Here is a 24054-nt window from a genome sequence, read left to right on the forward strand (position 1 = left end):
CTAATTTTCCAATTAAGGGCAGGCGCCCATTCCCATGTGTGTGTTTGTCAAAAGAAGGGCTCGTTTCTCAGCTGGTACCCAGGACTGGTTCCCCAGGGACTGTTTCTTGTCGCCTTACTTCCAACTGTTTTGTACCTAACTCGTATCTCTCCAGAAAGATACACACTGCTTTCGCTGAACCACTCTGTATTCATCTCAACTCACTTGAACTTGCTGAAGCTTCTTTAGACTTGCTCTGAACCCTGGAGTAGCCAAAGTCGTTTTCGTCCCGCAGCTATCCAAGCGGCCAGGCACACATTACCCGACAGCCAGGGCAAACTGGAAGTGGCAGGGAGCAGTGGCTTGGCAATTGCCCCGGGCCTTCCCGGGGCTCTCTCGGGTTCAGGTGACCAAAAGGGTACCCAGCCCCAAGGTGATCAGAAAGGACTCAAGAAGAGCGAACCTCTTCTCGGAAACCAATTTCACCTGTCAAGCCACCTGTTAACTGGTGGTACCTAAATCTAACCAATCGAAAAGTGAGTCACATTCGATAAGGCTGCAGCATCCAATCCGACGACGTGACTCAGACTCCGCTGGCCGGTCTTTCCCAGCCCCCACCGCGCACGCATTCCACAGCCGCAGGCCTCACAGCTGCGCACACCCTTCAGCGCCCTCAGTAGCGAAACCTCCTGGAGGCGCGGTGGGTTAGCCAAGGCGCGCGCGCCCGCTACTGCGCAGGTGCCTCGGGAAGGCCGCTGTCTCCCCCCTCCCCCAGTGCCAGTCCGCGCCGGGTTCCGCGGTCTTCCCGTTCCGCGGTCACTGGGTTCCGCGCGCGGAAGAAGCGGTAGCTGGTGAGTCCGAGCCTCTCGCCCCCGCGATCTGGAGGGAAATGCCGAGCCCTCTTCATTAGGAGCTTTGGAAGTAGAGATGGTGAGACATTCTCCCCCTACCCCCCCGCCATGCATCCCCCGGGGCCCTGGTGAGGATGTCTGCGAAGGGACGCTGTGAGGTCGGGAGGTAGCGGGCGGAGGGGGACGGAAAGCGGTCAGGGGAAAGGAGAGTGGTCAGAAAAAGGAGAACGGTCAGGGTAGAGGAACGAGTATTAAGTAAGTGGGTTTGGAATTGGGGAAAACAGTCTTTGGAATATGGGTGAAGGGAGGCAAGTTGAGAAAGCAGCAGTGGAAGGGGCTAAATTGAGCAGAGTGAAAATGGGGGGAGACTGGGCACGCGCAGCGGCAAGATGCGCAAGTCAGTGCGGGACGGCTTTGCTTTTAAAGGACACCTTGGAGTCATTGAGACGCATCTGTCTGAATGGTAGGGGTAGGGTTCATGTTAATTATACAGGACCATTATTTTAAAACCAGTTGCCTAGAAAATCAGCGAAATCAAGTAGTAAAAGAACAGATAAGTGCTTTTTATAGGTCGAGAGTGCACTGTTTTAATCACTTTACAAGCAACCTTCTTTCCTCATCCCCTGAAAAGGTAAGCTATGGCATCCCATTTTACAGATGAGGAGAGGCCGGCCCAGAGAAGTGAAGTGACTTATCTAAGATTTTACAGCAACTTAACAAACAGCATCAGGTGTACCCCAGTTCTGACTCCAGAAGGGTTTTGCTTTTAAAACTTGCCAAATACTGTAGGTAATCAACTGCTGGTTTTAGTTTTATCGTTTTCTTTATTACTTTTTTCCCAGAGGTTGTTTCAGTCTATTTTAAGAAAATTATATATATCCTTATTGTTAAATTAGTTGCAAAATATAATTTGGGGGAAAGTGATCAAGCACCTCTCTCCCACATGGGAGGTCCCAGGTTGGGTTCTAGTGCCTCTTGAAGTGAGGATGAGCATACAACAAACGGACACGGAGAACAGACAGCCAGAGCAACCAAGGAAGTGGGGGAGGGGGCGGGAATAATAAATAAAATCTGTATAAAAATATATATATATTTATATAATTTAGGAGAAATTTGGTTGAAAACACAATCTTGGGGATTTTTTATTGTGTAGAAAGTAAGGTTAGTTGTAGCTGTTTTGGAGATACTTGTTAGAAAATTTGGTTGTGTTCGAAAATGGGAAAATAATTTAGACTACTGGAATTTTTAAGATCCAGAAAGTTTTTAAGGGAGTAGTTGTATTTTTTTCCTTAGAATGCTAAGAAAATTAAAATGTAAAGGTAACCACCTAAACTGCCGATGTGCCTAGACAACACTACTTTAAAGCCATGTAAGTTTCATTATAAATAATATTTGTGAAGTGCTTAGAATGAAGCTTTTGTATTGAAGAACAGATGTATAAGATTTTGGTGGTTGATGATGATTATGGTCAATAATATAAATACAAGAATGTTCCTCTATTACAAGGTGTTAAGAATATGGTATTACATAGGAAAAATACAACGAATGTAACTTATAGAATATAGTTAACAGTAATATTGTAATATTTTTGTAGCAAAGGCAGAGAAGGTACTATACCAATGCTAAAGGTCAAACAAAAAATGAAGATAGGATTTAGTTTTATGAGACTTGGATATGATCAAGCATTTTTTTTTCCGTTTTCTTCATTAACAAGGAGACCTTGATCATATCGTTTAACCAGTCTGTGCTCGGTGATTCATCTTTCTGAACACTGGAGAAACAATTGAGTTTGTTTTTAGGATTCAGTAACATCAGTGTGCCTGGACAAGATTTTTAAAAATGTAATGCTTCAATAATTGTAAGCTGCCATTTGTCTGTTTTGTTTTATAAAGTAAAAAGAAAAAAAAAAAATGAACAGGTGGCATGCTAGTGATGACATCTTTCACCATATCCTGTAACTTTTATATTTCCCAAATTCACATGGGCTAAGAATTAAGAATGCCAGTAAGAATGCTAAGATATGCATTCCATCCAGGCAAGAAAGTCATACCAAATTTCTGTCTGGTGTAATGAAAATGTTCTAAAATTGATTGTTGTTGTAATGTATGTTGTGTAAGGATTAATTTCATGTCCTTAACAAGTTTACAGTACTAGTAGAAGTATTTAAGCTCTACTAGTTGTAAATACTCTGCAAACTGGTAACTAGTAATTTTTGCTGCCAGAACATCTTTCAATGACAATGCCTACATCTATGTGTTTCTTATTCTGCTTCATTCTTCATTTAAAATGACATTTTTTTAAGCAGTAAACAAACCACCAGTGAAAAGTTCTCAAGTGGTTTTCGAGGAATGAAAAATGTCTAGTTATTATATTGCAAAACACTGGAAAATAAAGGCATTTCATATACATTTAAGATGACAATTTTACTTCCCTCTGCTCTCTAAGTTTTTTAAAATGCACAAACTTTATTAAGATATAACTCTCATACCATACAACTCAGTCATTTAAAATGTACAGTTTTACAGAATTGTGCAACCATTCACCACAACCAATTTTAGAACATTTTCATCACCCCAAAAAAGGAACTTCAAATCTATTGGCAGTTACTCCCTATACCCCCAACCATCCTCAGCCCCAGGTGACTACTAATCTTTCTGTCACTATATATTCTGGACATATATAAATAAAAAAGAGGTGGTCTTTTATGACTGCCTTATTTCATTGAGCATGTTTTCAAGATTTAACCATGTTGTAGCATTTATAAATATATTGCCAAATGGTATTAAATTGTATGCATATACCACATTTTATTGATCCATTCATCAGTTGAGGGACATTTGAGTTGTTTCCACTTCTTGGCTATTGTAAATAATGCTGCTATGAACATTCGTGTGCATGTTTTTGAGTAGGCATATTTTCGTTACTCTTGGATATCCATCTAATGTTAGAATTGATGGGTCATATGGTAACTTGATGTTTAACGTTTTGAAGAACTATCAGGCTGTTTTCCAAAGTGACTATAACATTTTCTATTCCTGCCAGCAGTCTATGGAAATTCCCATTTTTCTACATCCTTACCCACTTGTGATCTGTCTTTTTGATTATTGCTATTTTAGTAGGTGTGAAGTGGCATTTCCTTGTGGTTTTGATTTGTGTTTCTATCATGGCTAATGATGTTGAGCATCTCTTCTTGTGCTTATTTGCATTTGTATATCTTCTTTGGAGAAATGTCTTTTCAGAGCCTTTGTTTGTTTGATTTGTCTCTTTATTGAATTGTAAGAATTTTTTATATGTTCTAGATACAAATACCTTATCAAAAATACATGATTTACTAGTACTTTCCTCCATTCTGCCTTTTGTCTTTTTACTTTCTTGATGATATCCTTGGGTGCAGAAAGGTTTTAATATTGAAGAAGTCCAGTTTATTTCTTCTTTTGTTATTGGTGCTTTTATCTACGAAGGCTTTGCCTAACCCAAGGTCACAAGTATTTACTAAGAGTTTTATAATGTTATCTCTTTCACTTAGGTCTGTGATCCATCCTGAGTTACTTTTGGTGTATAGAGTAAGGAAGGGGCCCAACTTCAATCTTTTGCATGTATATATCCAGTTTTCTCAGCACCTTTGTTCAAAGGAGTATTCTTTCTCCATTGAATTGTCTTGTCACCCCTTTGCTCTTAGAGGTTCCTTTTTTGAAAGATTTTTAGATGTACTGAGATATGCCATGTATACATGTTCCTTGAAAACAGTACTTAATATTTTATGGTTCTAAGCACAGCATTATAAAGAAGTTTTGGTGTTGTAGAACAAAGTTGATTCAAGAATAAAGCCTGTCTTGTTTTTGCAAGAGACAGCCTAGTTTTATATTTTGATCATTTATGCCTCTGTTTGAAAAGTATATATATATGTAAAATATAAAACCCTTTTTCCCCTGGCAACTGGCAAATATGTATTTTTTGTGTGATGGACATAGTTATGATTTCTTAAGAGTAACCTAAAAGATTGTCTGGGGAAGACTTCATTTATAGGAAGTACTTTAGGAAACACACATTGTTACTGAAGAACTGTTTTATGCCTCCCAGATAAATGGTGATTGTCTTTTATATGTCTTTATAATACATTGATGGCATGGTATGAAGTATGGTAAGTGGAAATTGAGGTCGGTGATTATTTATGTAACTTTTATAGTAACTGCATGCAAGTTGTGCTTGGAAAATGGAGGAACATGAATGCCAGATTGAAGTGTTTGGACTTTATATATAGCCGGGAGGTCCACTGAACATTTTTGATTAGGAAAGTCATGAACAGACTATGTCCAGGAAGATGTTGTTGGCAGCAGATATTGAATGAAAAGGGGAGAAGGGATGGAGGTAGGAAGATCAATGAAGAGGCCAGTGTGTTTTGAACAGGACATACTGAGGGCTTTAAGAAGTATGTCAAGAGTGACAATAGAAAAGAGTGGGTAGTCATGAAAATAATTGTGAAAAATACAAGTTCCTGGCCTCTACTCTTGACATACTGAATCAGAATCTCCTAGGTGTAGAGACTGTATAACTGTACTTTTAACAAACTCCACTCAGTGATTTTTATGTCTGCTGTACTGTATTAGATCATATAAAGGTAGAATTGATAAGACTGATAACTGATGGTTTAACCAGGATATCACTTTCTGACCGAAAGGGTAGGGAAGCTGTTTTAAAGGATTAAGGAACTAAAGGGGCAGATTTGGAGGCACAGATAATACATAAAGTTTGACATATATAAGGTTTGACTTGCCAGAAGAACTTGGTTGGGAATGCAGGTGTTTGTTTACTCAGGGAAAAATCTCAGGGCAGTAAGGAATGGTTTTATTTTATAGACACATGAGTATTTCTTCCACTTGAGAAGAAATCGTGCCATCTACTTGCTGTTTTTATTGTAAAATTTCCAAAATTTATAAAGATTATACTCACCAAGCAGCAATTTCCCTTTTCCTCTTCCTCCATTCCTTGGTAATCTCATCTATTTTATGTCTTCTACAAATTTACTATTTCTAGCTATTTTACAAAAGCGAAATCATATAGCGGTTTGTCCGTATATGCCTTATTTCATTTAACATAATGTTTTCAAGATTCATCCATGTTGCATCATGTCTCAGAACTTCATCCCTTCTTAAAGCTGAATAATATTCCATTGTCTGTATGTACCACATTTTGTTCATTCATTCATCTGTGTCGGACACTTGGGTTATTACTATCTTTTGGTTTTTGTGAACAGTGCTGAACATGGGTGCACAGATATCCGTTTGAGTCTATGTTTTCACTTTCTTTGGGTATATAGCTAGGGGTGGAATTGCTGGGCCATATGGTAATTCTGTATTTAGTTTTTTGTCTTTTTTTAAAAAATTTATTGACGTATATCACTCGTACATAAATATACATAAGCATTAAGTGTATAATAATAGTTGTGAACTTACGAAACAAACATATATAACATCATACAGGACTCTCATAACTCACCCTACCACTAATAACTTGCATTGTTGTTAAACCTTTTTAATGATTAAAGAGCATTGTGAAAATACTACTACTAAACAAAGTATTTTCCCCCAACCAATCCTATTATTATTCTCTTTATATCATTTATATATGAATGTACATAAGCAATTAAGTGTGTAGTAAAAGTTGTGAATTTACAGAGCAAACAGGCATATCATCATACAGGGGTCCCATACATCAACCCTCCATCAAACCTTGCATTGTCATGAGATGTTTGTTACAAATTATGAAAGAATATTGTCAATCTTACTACTAATCATAGTCTTTATCTTACATTTGGTGTGTTTTTCCCCCAACCCACTCTATTATTATTTTTGAAATCTATTTTTTACGACAGAAGTTGTAAACTTATAAAACAATCATGCACATGTGCAGAATTCCTAAACAACACCTGCCATTAACACACCACAATGTGGCGTGTCATTTGTTACAGATAAAATAATATCATCTGATTGTTACCATGTCCATAGTGTACATTTGGCTCACATTTTCCATATTGCCTCAGTATCAACACAGTACGTCTTTTGCATAGATGCAAGAATATTATATTATTACTACTAACCACAGTCCATAGGTAACTCCAACTGTATTTTTCCCATGCTTCTCCACATTCCCAACACCCTGCAGTAGTGATATACATTTGCTCTAGCTAACAAAGGACACTCTTGCATCTGTACCATCATCCACGATTCTCACCCACCTCTTGGTTTGCTGTGCTATCCAGTTCCTAGATTATTCTTTAGCATTCTGTCAGTTGGTATTTACATAACTAGACTACCATTTTCAGTCACATCCCCATTTATAAACTAGCTCTTACTTACTGTGTGTTACCATCCACTCTATATATTTCCACACTTTTACAGTAAAGCTAATTAAAACTTCTACATACATTAAACATCAGTAGTCCACTCAGTCCTCTTCTTTAAGAATCCACCACCTACCACCAGGTATTGAAGATATTTTCCAATAATTTCTTCTAGAAGTTTTATGGTTCTTGCTTGTATTTTTAGTTTTTTGACCCATTTTGAGTTAATTTTTGGATAAGGTGTGAGATAGGGGTCCTCTTTCCTTCTTTCAGCTATGGATATCCAATTCTCTCAGCACCATTTGTTGAATGGATTGTTCTGCCCAAGCTGTATGACTTTGACAGGCTAATCAAAAATCACTTGACCATACATGTGAGGGTCTGTTTCTGAACCATAAATTTGGTTCTAGTGGTCTATTGTGTCTGTCTTTAGGCCAGTACCATGCTGTTTTTACCGCTATAGGTAGGTATTATGATTTAAAGTCTGGAGATGAGGGTTCACTTTTACTTTTTATGTTTCTGGCTATTGAGGACTCCTTACCCTTCCAAATAAACTTAATGATTGTGTTTTCAATTTTAATGCAGATGGAATTTTTATCGGGATTGTATTAAATATGTATATCAATTTGAATAGAATTGACATCTTAATGATATTTAGTCTTCCAATCCATGAGCATAGAATGTTCTTACAGTTATTTAGGGCTTTTTTGATTTGTTTTAACATTGAGTTGCAGTTTTCTGACTACAAGTGCTTTACATCATTGGCTAAGTTTATTCCTGACTATTTGAGTTTTATCTGTCATATTTTATTTTTAAATAAAAATTTTAAAATAATAAAACAAAATTTTAGACATTGTGTCTTTCATTACTGTAAGATGTTGTCTTGTATGTACAATGACATTTTCTTCTGTATATTATCCCAGTGTCTTATTTTTCATGTTTTCTTCAAAGAAGCTTTAGGTTACAGAAAGTCACATAGAGAATATAGGGGATTACCATACACCCAACAAGGAAGTTAGCTTGCCTTTTATTGATTGTACAGGAGTTTGTTCATCTGATAGGGGCAGGTTTAGGGCAGGTGGGCTTCATTTTGTATTAGGTCAAACATAATGAACTAGGGGCTCAATTAGCTTTGTGGATCTGTCACCTTTGTGGGGATTTCAAATTTTGAAAGATATCAAGAGGGATTTCAGAGAGGAAGTAGGACATGGATTTTTTCTTTTTGTTTTTGAGTTTGCCCAGGACTTTCTTTATATAATTTTTAATTTCATCTATAATCATACCTTTAGAAAAATTTTTGCTGCTGCAGATGAGCAAAGTAGACAAATAGGAATGTTTATATAGATTATAAGAATGACCAGTGTCCCATTCAGATGGTGTCTTAGTTTGCCACAGGGCTTCTGGTGCAAAATACCAGAAATGGATTGGCTTTTATAATGGGAAATTTATTTAGATAAAAGCTTAGCAGTTTTGAGGCCATGAAATATCCAAATCAAGGCACTGTCAGAGATGCTTTCTCACTAAAGTCAGCTACTGTCGATCCTAGCATCCTGCCATATGATGAAGGTGGCCCCTCCAGAATCTCCCATCTCCTGGAGCTCAGCTCTAGGCATCCAGGTATAGGGCTTGTCTTTTTCTGGGTCTCCTCTCTGTCTTGGCTGTGCCACTTCCACTCCCTAGTTCAGCTGTGAGCTATCAGGCATATGACTTATCTCACCCTGAGTCTTCACTCCTTGAGCTCAACTGTGGGCAAACCTGCGGTCCTCTCTCATATGGCCAGTTCAAATATGGCAGCTTCTTTTCTCTCTGTGTGCCTCTATTTATATCAACTTCAGTATGAGGGCAGAGCTGAACCTGTATCATGCCTCACTCCTGACATAGTCCAACCAAAAGAGTATTGGATTAGTTAAAAAACATCTTTTTGGGATTCATAAAAGAATTTCAAACTATCACAGATGGGGTGGGAAATAGATATAGAGGAAATTGGTCCAGTGTAGGTAATTTGCATGTTTTCCCAATTTTAACTTTATTCAGTTATTTTTTAATGAATTACATTGTTCAATTTTTTAAGTTGATAGAGGCAAAATGGGCACATAAAACGTTTATAAATGTTGGTTTCCTTCTCCTAGGGCTAAAATTGTGAAACTAAACTGAAATCTAATAGCATTACTACTTATGATTTGTGTTTTTATATTTTAGGAACCCTGATTGTTCTCCTTCAACGTGTTCATGATGAAGTTATTAGCACTACTTTTATTTTCTGGATTTATAACTGGTTGTAGAGGTAACTCTTCCTATAGTTTGGCACCTAAGTTGCTATTGGTGTCCTTTGATGGCTTCAGAGCTGACTATCTGCAGAATTATGAATTTCCTCACCTCCAGAATTTTATTAAAGAAGGTGTATTGGTAGAACATATTAAAAATGTTTTCATCACAAAAACATTTCCAAACCATTACAGTATTGTGACAGGCTTGTATGAAGAAAGCCATGGCATTGTGGCTAATTCCATGTATGATGCAGTCACAAAGAAACATTTTTCTGACTCAAATGACAAAGATCCTTTTTGGTGGAATGAGGCAGTGCCTATTTGGGTAACCAATCAGCTTCAGGAAAACAGAACAAGTGCTGCTGCTATGTGGCCTGGTACTGATGTACCCATTCACAATACCACACCTTCCTATTTTATGAATTATAACTCCTCAGTGACATTTGCGGAGAGACTAAATAATATTACTATGTGGCTGAGCAATTCGAACCCACCAGTCACCTTTGCAACACTCTATTGGGAAGAACCAGATGCAAGTGGCCACAAATATGGACCTGAAGATAAAGAAAACATGCGCACAGTGCTGAAAGAAATAGATAACCATATTGGTGACCTGGTTCATAAACTCAAGATATTAGGATTGTGGGAAAATCTTAATGTGATCATTACAAGTGATCATGGGATGGCCCAGTGTTCTAAGGACAGACTGATAAACTTGGACCTCTGCATTGATCATTCAGAGTACACTCTTATAGATATGACCCCAGTTGCTGCAATACTTCCCAAAATAAGTAAGTGGACTTTTAGTCTAAAGATACCCCTATTTGATTGGGACAATTGATTAAGGATGGGGAATTGTATAACAGAATGAACCTCTGGCTTTTTGTAGTTCAAGACCATATTCTATTATATACTTAGACTGGAATTATTTCTTCCTAATTTTTAAGTTTTAATATACTATTTCCTTTATTTGGAGTGAGATTTTTCCCCCTAATTTACAAGTTTTAAGCAATTAGATTAAGGTTTAGGTTTAAAGTGATTATTTCTTTGCTTTTTGTTATATTTCTTAATTATTCATATTTATGAAAAACAGTAATATTTGTCCTTAAAAGCATCTTGGCTTATTTAATGAGATACATACTTTTTTCTAAACTGACATTATTAATTTATATTTGCTTAGGAAGCTAGACATTAAAATTGTACCCTTTCTATAAAAGGCCACCAAGGGAAATCCACAGAATGAAAAAAGAGAGGTATGTGTATGTGTGTGTATATGTGTGAATAAATATAAAATGGCATGTGTGTATATATAATTAGTCCCTAATGCAGTCATATAATTATTGCTCTCTTCAAGAAGTCAGAGTGACTTAGTGGAGGATGAATTGTTCAGAAGTTTTTCTTGTTATCGTATTCTTTCTAGAAAGCTTTTTTTTCCCTTATCAGTCAACAGTGTCTTTTTCCCTTTACTATTTCCTTTTTCTTCCAGACAGAACAGAGGTTTATAACAAACTGAAAATCTGTAACCCTCACATGACTGTTTATCTCAAAGAAGATATTCCTGCCAGATTTCATTACCAACATAATGATCGAATTCAGCCTCTTATTTTGGTTGCTGATGAAGGCTGGACAATTGTGTTAAATAAATCACTACCAAAATGTAAGTATTTAGAATCTATCACATATATTCCCAGTATATTATACATTATGTCATTGTTCCGTTAACATGCAGGCCTAGTGTTAAAGCCTGAGGTCATGAAAGATTAGGAAAGTCTCTGAACTTTGGAGACACTCATACAGTATAATCAGTTCAATTTTCAGCTAGATAATTCTCATGTATTCATTTAATAGGAATTTACATTAATAAACACAATTAGAAGTATGTATGAACTACAGGAGGAATTACAATTTTACTGTCTTTACCAAACTGTGGTTACTGTTAGTAACTTTTAAGATTGGTTCTCCTGATTTGTAGAAAATAAAAGAGAGGGAAATAAAAACCAAAGTAAAAGGGAAAAAATTAGATAGTTCAAATTCCTTTTAAAATTTTTGTGTCAAAAGTGTGTCCGTATAACCCTAAGTCTTTACTCAGTGATGAAATCATTTACCTGAATGTTGTAACCATTTAGATTACAAGCAAGAGCCAGAAAATAAACAAATCAACCAAGAAAACAAAAAACATGTATAACAATCTCTCCTAAAACTGAGATAATTTGTAGGGGAGTGTTCCAGATCTTCCCTCACCTGGAATTTATTTATCCATATTTGACATTCAATTTGAGTTACTTTTCTAAAAAATCTTAATTTATAGTCTATACAAGGGATCAGCAAACTTTCTGTAAAGGTCCAGACAGTAAATATTTTTAAGTTTGTGGGCCAGCTATTCTCTGTCTGGGCTATTCAACTCTGCCTTTACAGACAATATGTAAACAAATTGGCCTGCCTGTATTCCAGTGAATCTTTGTTTACAAAAACAGGTGGCAGGCTGAATTTGCCTTGATTGTAGTTTGCAGTTCCACTGTCTCTAGCAAATCACAAGTATCAATCAAAGAAAAGACTGAGAGTCAATGGCATTTGCATATTATTGGTATTTGTTATTTATTCATTGTTGAAAACTTTGAAAATGCAGAAAAGCATAGAAAAGATAACAAAAACTATCTATAATCCCACAATGAAGAGATGCAGACAACTATTAATTGTGGGATTTCCCCCTCTAATCCTTGTTCTTTGCACTCACATGCATATTTTTACATTATTGGAATCATAATATATACATATGGTGTGATATTCTTTTTTTTCAATAAGAACATTAATTTTATTATCAATTAAGTGACAGTATTTAATTAAAATTAGATGAATCAAAATTACTTTTTTTTAGCTTTTATATTTATTTTTCAAATTCTACTCAATTTATTCATTTTTTAAAAAGATATTACATTAAAAAAATATGAGGTCCCCATTTGCCCCCACCGCCCCCACCCTACCACTCCCCCCCCAATAACACTCTCCCCCATCATCATGTCACATCCATTGCGTCTGGTGAGTACATCTCCGGGCATCGCTGCACCCCATGTCCCGTGTTCCACACCATAGCCCACACTCTCCCACGTTCCATCCAGTGGGCCATGGGAGGACATACAACATCCAGCAGTTGTCCCTGGGGCACCACCCAGGACAACTCCAAGTCCCGAGAATGCCTCCACATCTCTTCTCTTCCTCCCCTTCCCCACACCCAGCAGCCACCATGGCCTCTTTTTCCACATCAGTGCCACATTTTCTCGATTATTAACCACAATAGTTCATGAATAGACTATCATTAAGTCCACTCTGATCCTTACTGTATTTCTCCTTCCTGTGGACCTTGGCTTGGTTGTGTCCATTGATATTCTGATTCTTATCACATTGGTAACATTCATTATTTTTATTACAAAACATTTTGAGCATACAAATAAAGAATATAACAAACACTGATAAAATTCTGTCACCTGCACTTAATATGAAAGTGGGAGCTTATTAAATGCAATTGGTGTATGTTAAAAGGAAACATTTATTAAAATAAATGTGAAGATTAGGAATACGGTGTTGGAGTTATGTAACGGACCATCACATGTCTTCCTTTAAATTAGACTTTTAGTAGTGTTATAGGTTGGAATAATCTGGTTAGCCTGCACATGCAATACAAGAATCCCTTCTGTAACATTCTCAATTATCTGGCCCTCCTAATGTTACGGTGTTTATTAACTGTTTCAGTAAACCAGTAAATGATTATATAATCCTATTTCTTGTCACAGGAGCAATTGAGATAGGTAAGGCTGAAGATTCGCTTCTTCGCCATTCACTGGTCTTATTCCTGCTCTCTGCTGTTATTGAGAACTCCTATCCCAATTACCCCATCACTGGTGCTGTTTGCAGTTGGCTTTTGCAGCAGTCCTGGAGATAAGTGAAATAAGTTAGGGGTGACAGATAAGTTAATCAGGATGAGAAGCAGTGTTAAAGCCTGAGGCCACAAAAGGTAGGGAAAGTGGTAGCTGGGCAAGGGAGTGAAATAAGGGAACATGGCCTGGTAGAAGAATATAGGCCTTTTTATTTCTGGCCCCTGTCTGGTCCAATTTACCAGAATTTTAATGGATGGACTTACACCAACAGGATTCTATTGTACTTAAATTAGAAGCAAATTATTTTTTAACAGAAAGACTGATCTTGATTACTAACATCATTGTGTTCTTTTTTTCAGTAGGTGACCATGGTTATGATAATTCTTTGCCTAGTATGCATCCATTTCTAGCTGCCCATGGTCCTGCATTTCACAAAGGCTACAAGCACAGCACAATTAACAGTGTGGATATTTATCCAATGATGTGTCACATCTTGGGATTAAAACCACGTCCCAATAATGGAACCTTTGGCAATACTAAGTGTTTGTTGGTTGATCAGTGGTGCATTAATCTCCCGGAAGCCATTGGAATTGTTATCAGTGCACTTTTGGTGTTAACCACTCTAACATGCCTCATAATAATCATGAAGAATAGGCTATCTGTACCACATCCATTTTCCCGACTTCAGCTACAAGAAGATGATGATGATCCTTTAATTGGGTAACGTGTCCTGGGGTTTGTACAAATTATTTTCGATTAGACACAATACAGGATACACCCAAGGAATGGTGTTTTAAGTTTGAAAAATAATACTTTGAAAGGAGTTAGACCACCCACGCTCAAATTATTATGGTTTGTTTTTCCCTGAGTTTTGTTTCAGTGTATTAGCCAATATAAAATCCCTAACCATAGTAAAAAACTGCTAGTACATCATTAGTTTACATGATATGTTTCTCTAACTCTAAACATCTTTGGAGAAAAGTACTCCCTCTGCCTTTTTTCTGTGTGTGTGTGATGAAGATGTGATACATCTTTAAATGAAAATACACCAAAATTTAGTAGGCATACATTTCTTATAAGTTTATATATTTGTAAATGAAATCACAGAAATCTTTTTGCAATTCTTGCATTTTGTATATCAGGGAGGAAAAATTTTCCTATATTTTTGTATTTACCTTTAATAGAGTTTTTATCCCAATTAAACACTAGGTGTAGGTAATTTTCTGTAATAGTTAATAAAATTGGTTAACCAGGCAGAAAAGATCTAGCATATGGAGAAATAATTTCAAAGGAAAAAAATTGCTTTAACTAAGACAGGTAATACATAGCCTGAATTACCACTATTGTATCTTAAGCTGTTCAAGTCTCAGAAGTTCTATCTTTTGAAAATAATTGCTAAAGAGAAATTTGAAAGAAAACAGAGAAAAGTACTGAAGACTTTGGGGCTAATGCCTTTGTTTAAGTAATTTAGTTGTGTGACTGTGACTATGCATGTGCACCTGCACATATAATGTGACCTAATATAGGAGGAGGTCATAGGTAGACAGGACTGTAGTTGACCTTACACATTCCTATAGAATGTGGTTATTTTTGCACTTAACATTTGTTTGCTTTCTCCTAACTCATAAGTAAAAATCATAATTTAAACAGTTTTTTTTTTTAATCATTTTTAACTTTCTCATGTTGTTTATTGCTAACAAGGTATCCAGGTGCTACAGATATTTTTATTACCTGAATACAAATTTGATTTTGCTTAGGTCAGAATGAGGAAGACTTGGAGACTTTATGCCTTGACATTTTAGGCAGTAGAGACATTAAGAAACTTAAAATGGAATTTAGTGTTTTTTGACCTTTTATATTATTCATGTGCTAAGTGGCAGAATAATATTTTGTTAACATTGAATAGCCAGAAACCCTTGCACTTTCACTCCAGTATTTGGATCGTGGAAATAATCACTCTGCTCATTTCTTTAACATAATTGTTTAGCACCAAGAATTTGTTGTAAAGAACTATCACCTTAACTTTGCTAGTTGGTATCTTCTAACTATTAAAATTAATACGAAGAGCTGAGTTATGGCAGACCAGATTAGAAAAAAAATTTGGGTTAAGAACCATTCATCAAGACTTGAGGCAAGCAATTAATAATATTAAGAGTGATCTTTAAAGTTTTGACAATATAAAATAAATGTAACGCTTGCAGACACAAAAATAACCTATAATGACTATGTCATCCAATTAAACCTTGTTACCTATGATGGTGAAGAACACAATGGTGTCAGTCATCAAATATGTGATTCATACTGTTTGGTCACTGTACTTCCTGAGCCTGGTGTTTGGTGCCATTTGTATTTGTGGGCTTGAAAGAAAGTTTCTACACCTTACATAAATAATCTATACTATTGGTTATAGGAATTTTCTGTTTTGTGAACAGCATAATAAAGAAATGAAATAAACCCAGTAGGACTCATTTTGCTTTTCAGCAAATTTTATTTATGATTTTTCCCACACATGAAACAATTTATCTGAAGGTTAGTAGTTAATATGAACAAAATAATAGTAAAATGCCTTTCTACTTCAGTTTCCATTAAAAAAAGAATAGAACTGCCACATCTAAGGCTTTTTTTTTTTTAATTTATTTAAGTAGTGGACACTTTTTGAAGTGTCTGAAATAGTAGATTTAATAGGATATTTAATACTAGTTGAGTAAAGCTTGGTCCTTACAATGGTGTGGAGTTTAGTGACTGCATTAGCTTCATTGGAGGTTTTGAGTTTCAGGGATCTATACATGGCACCCAGCCTATCCATGGGTTCGCTGTATGAAGGATGTCCTGTCAGTATCATAACCCATTCTACAAGACATTTACCTATTTATTTTGTCGTCTTTGTTCATTTCATTCTCAAAGTATTAACTTGAATTTTAAATTAGATAAATTGCTTTTTTATCTGTACATTGATGGGACAAGAACAGTATTTAATCAGAGAAGTTTGTATATAATGAACTTTTCATTAATTCATTTGTATCTTTAAAAAATTACCACTTAAAGTCAATAACTAGTACACTGAGAAAATCTAGTGAAGCTAGTCTTTTATACTAAACTTTTGGTGTACATTTTGTTAAATAATTGACGAATATACTGTGTTTTCTGGATGGTAGAAAGTATATGGTGCCATAGAACATCTCATTATTTCTGGCAACAATAGTAAAAGGTAACTGGAAAACTTTTAGTTAGGTGTGTTTCGTTAATTCAGTGAGTGAATGCTTCCAGAATAAGTATATTTATCTATTACATAGGGACAGTTCTGCTGTTGTTATTAATGTACAAGTTCTTCTGGTAAAGATTAATAGAATAAAGCTTATCTGAATACTCTGTACTGTAGGCTTTGTTATTGTTCCATTGGGCTTGGTATGAGAATTTGAAATGAAGAGTCTTGGAACATTGAAGGATTAATATTGCATTTGCATTGTTCTTGGGTGGCTCCCTCCTTTGCCCATATCTCATAAGCTTTAAGGATGAGTGCATTTAAGTCTCTTTTTTTTGGGGGGGGGTACTTTATTGAGAATAGATAAAGCTATAAATAAAGGACAAAAGATGATATGAAAAGTATGTGTTCATTGTCAATTTGTAAAATAGGGTGTATATAAAATGACATGACTGTGCTTTAAAAAAATTGTATTAGTGCCTTAAGTTAAAGTATAACATATATTGACTGTATTGTTTGAATTCATAGTTAATGACCTTGGATATGATTCCAAATTTTACATGAATAAAATCTATCAAAGCATTCTTATTGTGATTATTTAGATAAAGTTCAATGTCGTAGATAATTTTTAAATGTCACCTTGTTGCAGAATGTACAAACTGATAGAATGTTGACTTGACTTATCAGTACTGTAATTGATGCCTATGTGGATCTATACAGACTTTTAAAAAACAAGATTAAGTAACCCAGATTTTAAAAGCAATCCAGCATAAGGACATCATTGGAAAGTCCAGATTACTTTTGTAGAGCCTCCAGAACTGTAATTTATCTGGCTTAGAGTGAAAAGGAAGTTTGAAAAGCTGATTATAATACACTGTAAGTAAAAGAGGAAATTTATGGTATTTAAACTTTGCTTTGCACATAGCCTTAAGTACCGAATGTCTTATCCAATTGAATATAGATTCAATAAAATTTCCTTAAGAGCAGTGATTAATTCATTTGCTTTTTTTATATTTATTGAATCCTGCTAGGAGTTGTGAGAAAACACAAGAATAAAAGTCACTTTGTTTTCAAAGAGTTCTATAGCACTTCAAAAGTGATAAAACTGTATGCCAACAAATTAAGTCTACTCATGTTTCAACTCTTACTGTGGAGATCCTTGGATCCAGAACCATTTTCTGGGTGCTGTGCTTCCTGAAGTTTTGATGCTAGGTTTGCCTCTTTTCCCCATTCCTGTCCTCACTGGTGCCTATACACACATAAAACCATTACTTGAGAGAATATGTCAGAATCCAGATAAACCCATTGAGTCTGGGGTCCTATAACACACAAACACTGATCACAACAAATACATATTTCTGTATCCTAATGTGTGTGTGTGTGTGCAAGTGGTTATTGATGTTGACATTGCTAGGTTGTATGACTCAAGTTCCAAGGTCAAAATTACCTGAGAGACAAAGGTAGAATCTCCACCTAAAGAGTAAGCCACCCTTATGCAGGGCATCTACCTTTTCTCATATCTTCTATCTCTCTATACTTTAAAAACAGGGATCAATAGAAATTAAGTCCACTATAGAAAGAAATTTTTATAAAAGTGTTCATATCAGGTGAGACCCAAGTACTATTGCTTTACACATTATTTTAACTGTGCACAGAGGAGAGAAATGTTTTTGTTTTTGAAGTTTCTGTTTGCTTTTTAGTTATAAGATGACATGTAAGTTCTGCTTCCAGTAATGCAGTGCTATTCAGACCAGCTCTCTTGCTGATAACTAGAACATCTTGACAAAATATAAAAGATCTGTCATAAAGGCATTGAGGAATTAACCAAGAAAATGAAGAATTAAGGGGTCAAGAAAGAAGAACAAACCAATAAAAGTGAGCCCCTAATGGCATCTCCCAATCCTGCAAGAGGCAACTGATAGGCTTTGAAGCTAACCTAATCAAGGTAAAAAAAAAAAAAAAAAGGGTGTTAAAAAAAAAGAGGGACGCAGAGAGCTTTTTAAAAAATCACAAAAGTATGATTTAACTGACAAAATTTTGAAAATACAGAAGAAATGGATACTTTCCTAGAAAACTGTTGAGCAAAACTGACTATAGTAGAGAAAGAGAAAACTAAAACCAATTAATGAGTTTAAAAAATTGAGAAAATATTATGTGAAGTGTCAGGTCCAAAAGACAAAACTTTACAGGCCAGGCAATCCGAATACCTTTTTTAGGGCCCCTTAATGGAGTTTGAGTATCAATATTATATTTGTCTCATAAAAGTAATGTTTTAGAAAGCGGAACACAATTTTTGAAGTAATTACAACATTGATATCCAAACCTATTTTTTTAAAGAAGAAAACAGACCAATTTCAAATGAGAAAAAGCTGTAAATGAAAGCAAAATGGAAAATAGAATCCACTGTATCACTAATTAAATTTAAAAAGTGAATATTCAAATTAAAAGGCAGAGATTATTAGATTGTATGAAAAAGCAATAACTATATGTAGTAAGTATACAAGAGATACTGTAAATACAAAGACAAATAAATTGAAAGTAAAACAGTGGAAAATGACAACCATGTAGACATTAACTACAAGAAAGCTGTAGTGCCTATATTAATATTAGACAAAACTGTCTCGAAGTACGAGTTTCTAGAAGTAGGGACATTTTGTAATGATAAAAGGGCCGATCATCAGAAAGATACAATTATAAAGTGTATACACTTAAAAACATTAAAAACATAGGAATCAAATCTGATGAAACTAAAGAAACAGATCACATAAACATAATTGAAGATTTTAGCATCCCTTTCTTCGTAATTGATAGAGTAACAAGACAAACCAAGGGGAAAAAAATGAATGTAGAAAGTCTGAGTGATGGTATCAACCATCTTGACCTGAGTGAAATTATTGAAGACTTCAGCTTGAAACTGCAGAAGATACTCTTCCAATGCACATGGAAGACTTACTAAGATAGACCATATGCTGGAACATAAAACAAGCCTCAATAAATATTACAAAAGCTTTGCAATCTTACAGACTTATGTTTTTTAACCAAAATGGAATTAAATTAGATTCAGCGACAAAAAGATCTACAAAAATCTTAAAGATTTGAAAATTAACACACTTGTAAAAATCTGTTGGTCAAAGAAGAACTCATAAGGCAAATGAGAAAATATTTTAAAATCAATGGTTAGATAAAATTTCAAATTCTGTAGTATGCAGCTAAAGTACTGCTTAGAGGGATATTTATAATCTTGAATACCTATCTTAAAAACTTTTAAAAATCAATTATTTGAAATTTCACTTTAAGAAGCTAGAAAAAGATGAAAATATTAAAATTAGGGGACATAAGGAAATATGTCAGTCAGTGAAATAGAAAAAACAAAGTTGATAGAGCCAAAATTTGTTATTTCAGATTAAATTGATAACCCCCCACATGTGATCAAGAAAACAAAAGCACAAATAAGCAAATTCACTAATAAAAGAAAGGTTATTACTACAAATTGCACATATATCAAAAGAATAGCATGGGTGTTTCCCCTCTGCTGAGGTCTGAGATGGTGGGCTGCTGTCTGCCCCTCTTTGGTGTCCTGCCGGGCTGGAAGACCTATATTTGATACTTGAAATATTACATGTATAAAACTAGAGAGCTCTGGAGTACTGTAGAGACTGGAGAAGGACTCCACAAATTCTGAATCAAAGAAAAAAGTACCACAGTAAGAGGACATTTACATTCTGGACCTGTCAGTCTGGACCCCTCCCACTAGGTCCCATATGGCTTGAGAGTCACACACAGGCAGCAAGGCCCGGGTCCCTCCTGCTGCTGATGCAGACTATAAAACCACTCAGAGCAGCAAGTTAGAAGGGCATGCATATCCAGGTACAGGGACCCAAGTCTACAGAGACCCAGGGCAGAACACAAGGGGCTGAGGGTGCCACATACCAAAGTGCCCCTAGGGAAAAAAGAGACCATGGCAGAACTGTTCACAAGATGTGCACACAATCCAGTCTTAGTTTGTTGGACCACCTAAATGCAAAATGTAACTTTCTGGATTAAACCCATCTGGCTCCCCAGAGTAGGATATCCTAATAGGGGGAAAAACAAAAACAAAAACAGAGTTAAAAAAGCCTCACAGAAAAAAAAAAAAAAAAAAAAAAGGCTGGGGTGGGGGGGCAACTAAACTGCTCAAAGACTCCCAGAACTGAAAAGTGTAATGAAAAGGGGACACTGAATGAAGGAGAGAATTTATATAAATCAGGAGCTGAGGAAAAAATTCTGCACCAAAATAAACATCAAGATTCCTAGAGAAGGAATAAAGGAAAGGAAGCTTTCTTTGGAGATGAAACAATTGCATACAAAAAGGGAAATCTTTAAAATTGTGCCATATATCCAGGGCAAGAATCAGGTGCAGAAGAGCTGAGAAAATCTAGGGTTAAACATGGGCTACTCTTAAGATCCAGGCATCAAAGAAGAGTCTTAACACAAAGCCAATTAACAACAAAACCCTAGGAAAGAGGGAGAAATTGACCTTCAGAATTAACACATCAAACTAATCAGACACCCAGACATCAGCAAAAAGTTACAAGCCATACAAAGAAACAGGAAAATATTGCTCAGTAACATAATAGAAATTATGGGGATGAACGACACTATAATGGAGATTTAAAATACACTAGAGGCATACAACAACAGAGTTGAACAGGTAGAAGAAAACAGCAAACTAGAAGATAGGACAATCAAAATATATAAATATAAAACAAATAAATCAGAACATAAAGAAATCACACAGCAACAATGAAAAGACAATCCAATTTAAAAGCAGTCAAAAACTCGAAGAGAAATTTCTTCAAAGAGGATATGCAAATGGCTAAAAGGCACATGAAAAGATGCTCAACATTGGTATTAGGGAAATGCAAATCAAAACCACAATGAGATATCATTTTACACCCACTATAATGGCTACTATTAAAAAAAAAAGACCCCAGAAAATTACAAGTGTTGGAGAGGATATGGAGAAATAGGAACATTCATTCATTGCTAGTGGGAGTGTAAACTGGTATAGCGGCTTGTGGAAGACAGAATGGCAGTTCCTCAGGAAGCTAAACATAGAACTACCATATGACCCAACAATTCTGCTACTAGGTATTTACACAGAAGAATTGAAAGCAAGAACTCTAAAAGATATTTTCACGCTGATGTTCATTGAGGCTTTATTCACAATTGCTAAAAGATGGAATCAGCGCAAGTATCCCTTAACCGATGAATGGATAAACAAAATGTAGTATGTACATATGATGGCATATTATTCAACTATAAAAAAAGGAATTAAGTCTTGATGCGTGCAACAACATGGATGAACCTTGAGGATATTATGCTGAGTGAAATAAGCCAGACAAAAGGACAAATAAAATCGCACTGATATGAACTTATTATAATAAGTAAACCCATAGAGTTTGAGTCTAGAATATAGGTTACCAGGGGATAACTTGGGGGTAGAGAATGAGGAGCTGATGCTTAATTTGTACAGAATTTCTATTTAAGTTGCCTAAAGTTTTGGTAATGGATGGTGATTATGGTAGCACAACATTGTGAATGTAATTAACAGCACTGAGTTATATATGATTAAAAGGAGAAATTTTGGTTATGTATTTATGTTACTACAATAAAAATTCAAACACAAGGATAGAAAGGAAGTATTTTGCCAATAAATTTGACCATTTAGATAAAATGGTCAAATTCCTTAAAAATCACAGCATACCAAAGCTGATAGAAAATCAAATTTAAAAATCTTAATAGTTTTATTCTATCTCAGAAATAAAATTTTCCTTAAAAACCTCTCCATAAAGAAAATTCCCAAGCCCAGGTGATTCTGATTACTTTTATAGCATATTTAAGGAAGAAATAAAAACCATCTTAAACAAATCCTTATAGAAGATAGAGGAAAAAATGAAGTAACCTAAACTGGTTTTATGAGGGCTATGACATTTCAAATTCTCACCAGCAGTATATGAGTGATCCAGTTTCTCCACAGCCTCACCAGCATTTCATGTTATCACTGTTTTTTATTTTAGCCATTCTGATAGGTGTGTTGTGATATTGCATTGAGATTTTAATTTGCATTTCCCTAATGGCTAATGCTATTGGACAAGTTTTCATGTTCTTATTTGCTATCTGAACAGATTGGTGAAATGTCTCTTCATGCCTTTTTCTTAATTTTTAAATTGGATTGTTTTTATTTTACTGTTGGGTTTTGAGAGTTCTTTATGTGTATTCTATATTATAGTCTTTTGCTGAATATGATTTTTGTGCACATTTTCCTCAGTCTGTAGCTTTGCTTATTATCCTCTTCTCTCAGGCATTCACAGAGCAAAAATTATAGTTTTCACAAGGTTCATTTTACCAATTTTTTCATTTTATGGATTGAGCTTTTGGTGTCAAGTCTAAGAACTCATGCCTTAGGTAATGAGGATTTTCTCATCTTTAATTAAAAGACTTTTATAGTTTTACATTATTCATTTACATATACTATCCAATATGAATTTATGTTTGTATAAGATAAGAGATTCAGTTATTTTTTTCCTCTGTGGATATCCAATTGCTTCATCACCATTTATTGAAAATTCTATCCTCACTTCATTGAATTGCTTTTGACCTTTGTCAAGAATCAGGAATAATTTTATGGTTATATTTCTGGGTTATCTACTCTGTTTCATTCATCTATGTGTAAATATCCCCTTGTCTTTTTTTTAAAATCCTTTTTATTTTTATTATTTTTTAATATACTTTTTTATTTTCTTAAAAAAAGATAACTTAGATTACATAAATGCTACATAAAAAATATAGGGGATTCCCATACACACCACTCCCTAGCCTTCCCACATTTTCTCACATTAACAACATCCTTCGTAAGTGTGGTGGTACATTTGTTACAACTGATGAACACTGTCTTGATTATCATCTATACAGGACTAGTATCAGTTATATTGATTCTTAGACTACATTTTTTGAAGATTTTTAAACTAGGGTCCATGACTTTCCATGTTAATTTTAGAACAAACTTGTCTATGTCTACAAAACTTGCTGGAATTTTGATAGGAATTGCACTAAATTTATGGATCAATTTGGGTAACATTAACATCTTTGAGTTTTCTAATCCATCAACATTGTATATTTTGTCTTCATTTATTCAAGTCTACTTTCTTTCATCAGCATTTGGCAATCTTCAGGATACAGATCTTGTCAATGTTTTGTTAAGTTTATACCTAAATATTTCATTTCCTTTGGAGTGATTGTAAATGGTATTATATTTTAATACCAGTTTCCACATATTCATTGTTGGTAGACACAAATAAGATTCTTTGAGCTTTTCTATGAAGACAATCATGTCATTTGCAAATAGGGACAATTTTATTCTTCCTTTCCAATCTGTATGCCTTTTATTTCTTTTTATTTCCTACTGTAGTGACTAGACTCTCTAGCACTATGTTGAAAAAGAGTGATAAGACATTTCGTCTCATTCCTAATCATAGAGGGAAAATATTCAGTCTTTCATCAT

The 24054-nt window shown here is 35.1% G+C and overlaps 1 protein-coding gene across 2 annotated transcripts; it reads left to right on the forward strand.

Moving 5' to 3' along the window:
- The first annotated feature begins 292 nt into the window (after positions 1-292).
- On the forward strand, positions 293-17093 carry ENPP4 (ectonucleotide pyrophosphatase/phosphodiesterase 4). 2 transcript variants are annotated; one of them, XM_004454201.3, is made up of 4 exons: positions 293-909; positions 9370-10228; positions 10924-11094; positions 13669-17093. In XM_004454201.3, exons 2-4 carry the CDS (start codon positions 9400-9402, stop codon positions 14031-14033), a joined length of 1365 nt encoding a protein of 454 aa, XP_004454258.1. In that variant the 5' UTR covers positions 293-909; positions 9370-9399; the 3' UTR covers positions 14034-17093. The 2 variants fall into 2 exon arrangements, with proteins under 2 accessions (XP_004454258.1, XP_004454259.1); XM_004454202.3 differs by having other exon boundaries at positions 560-830.
- Positions 17094-24054: the final 6961 nt, after the last annotated feature.

Source organism: Dasypus novemcinctus, chromosome 11 (assembly GCF_030445035.2).
Source record: "Dasypus novemcinctus isolate mDasNov1 chromosome 11, mDasNov1.1.hap2, whole genome shotgun sequence".
In the NCBI taxonomy this organism is placed as follows: Eukaryota; Metazoa; Chordata; class Mammalia; order Cingulata; family Dasypodidae; genus Dasypus; species Dasypus novemcinctus.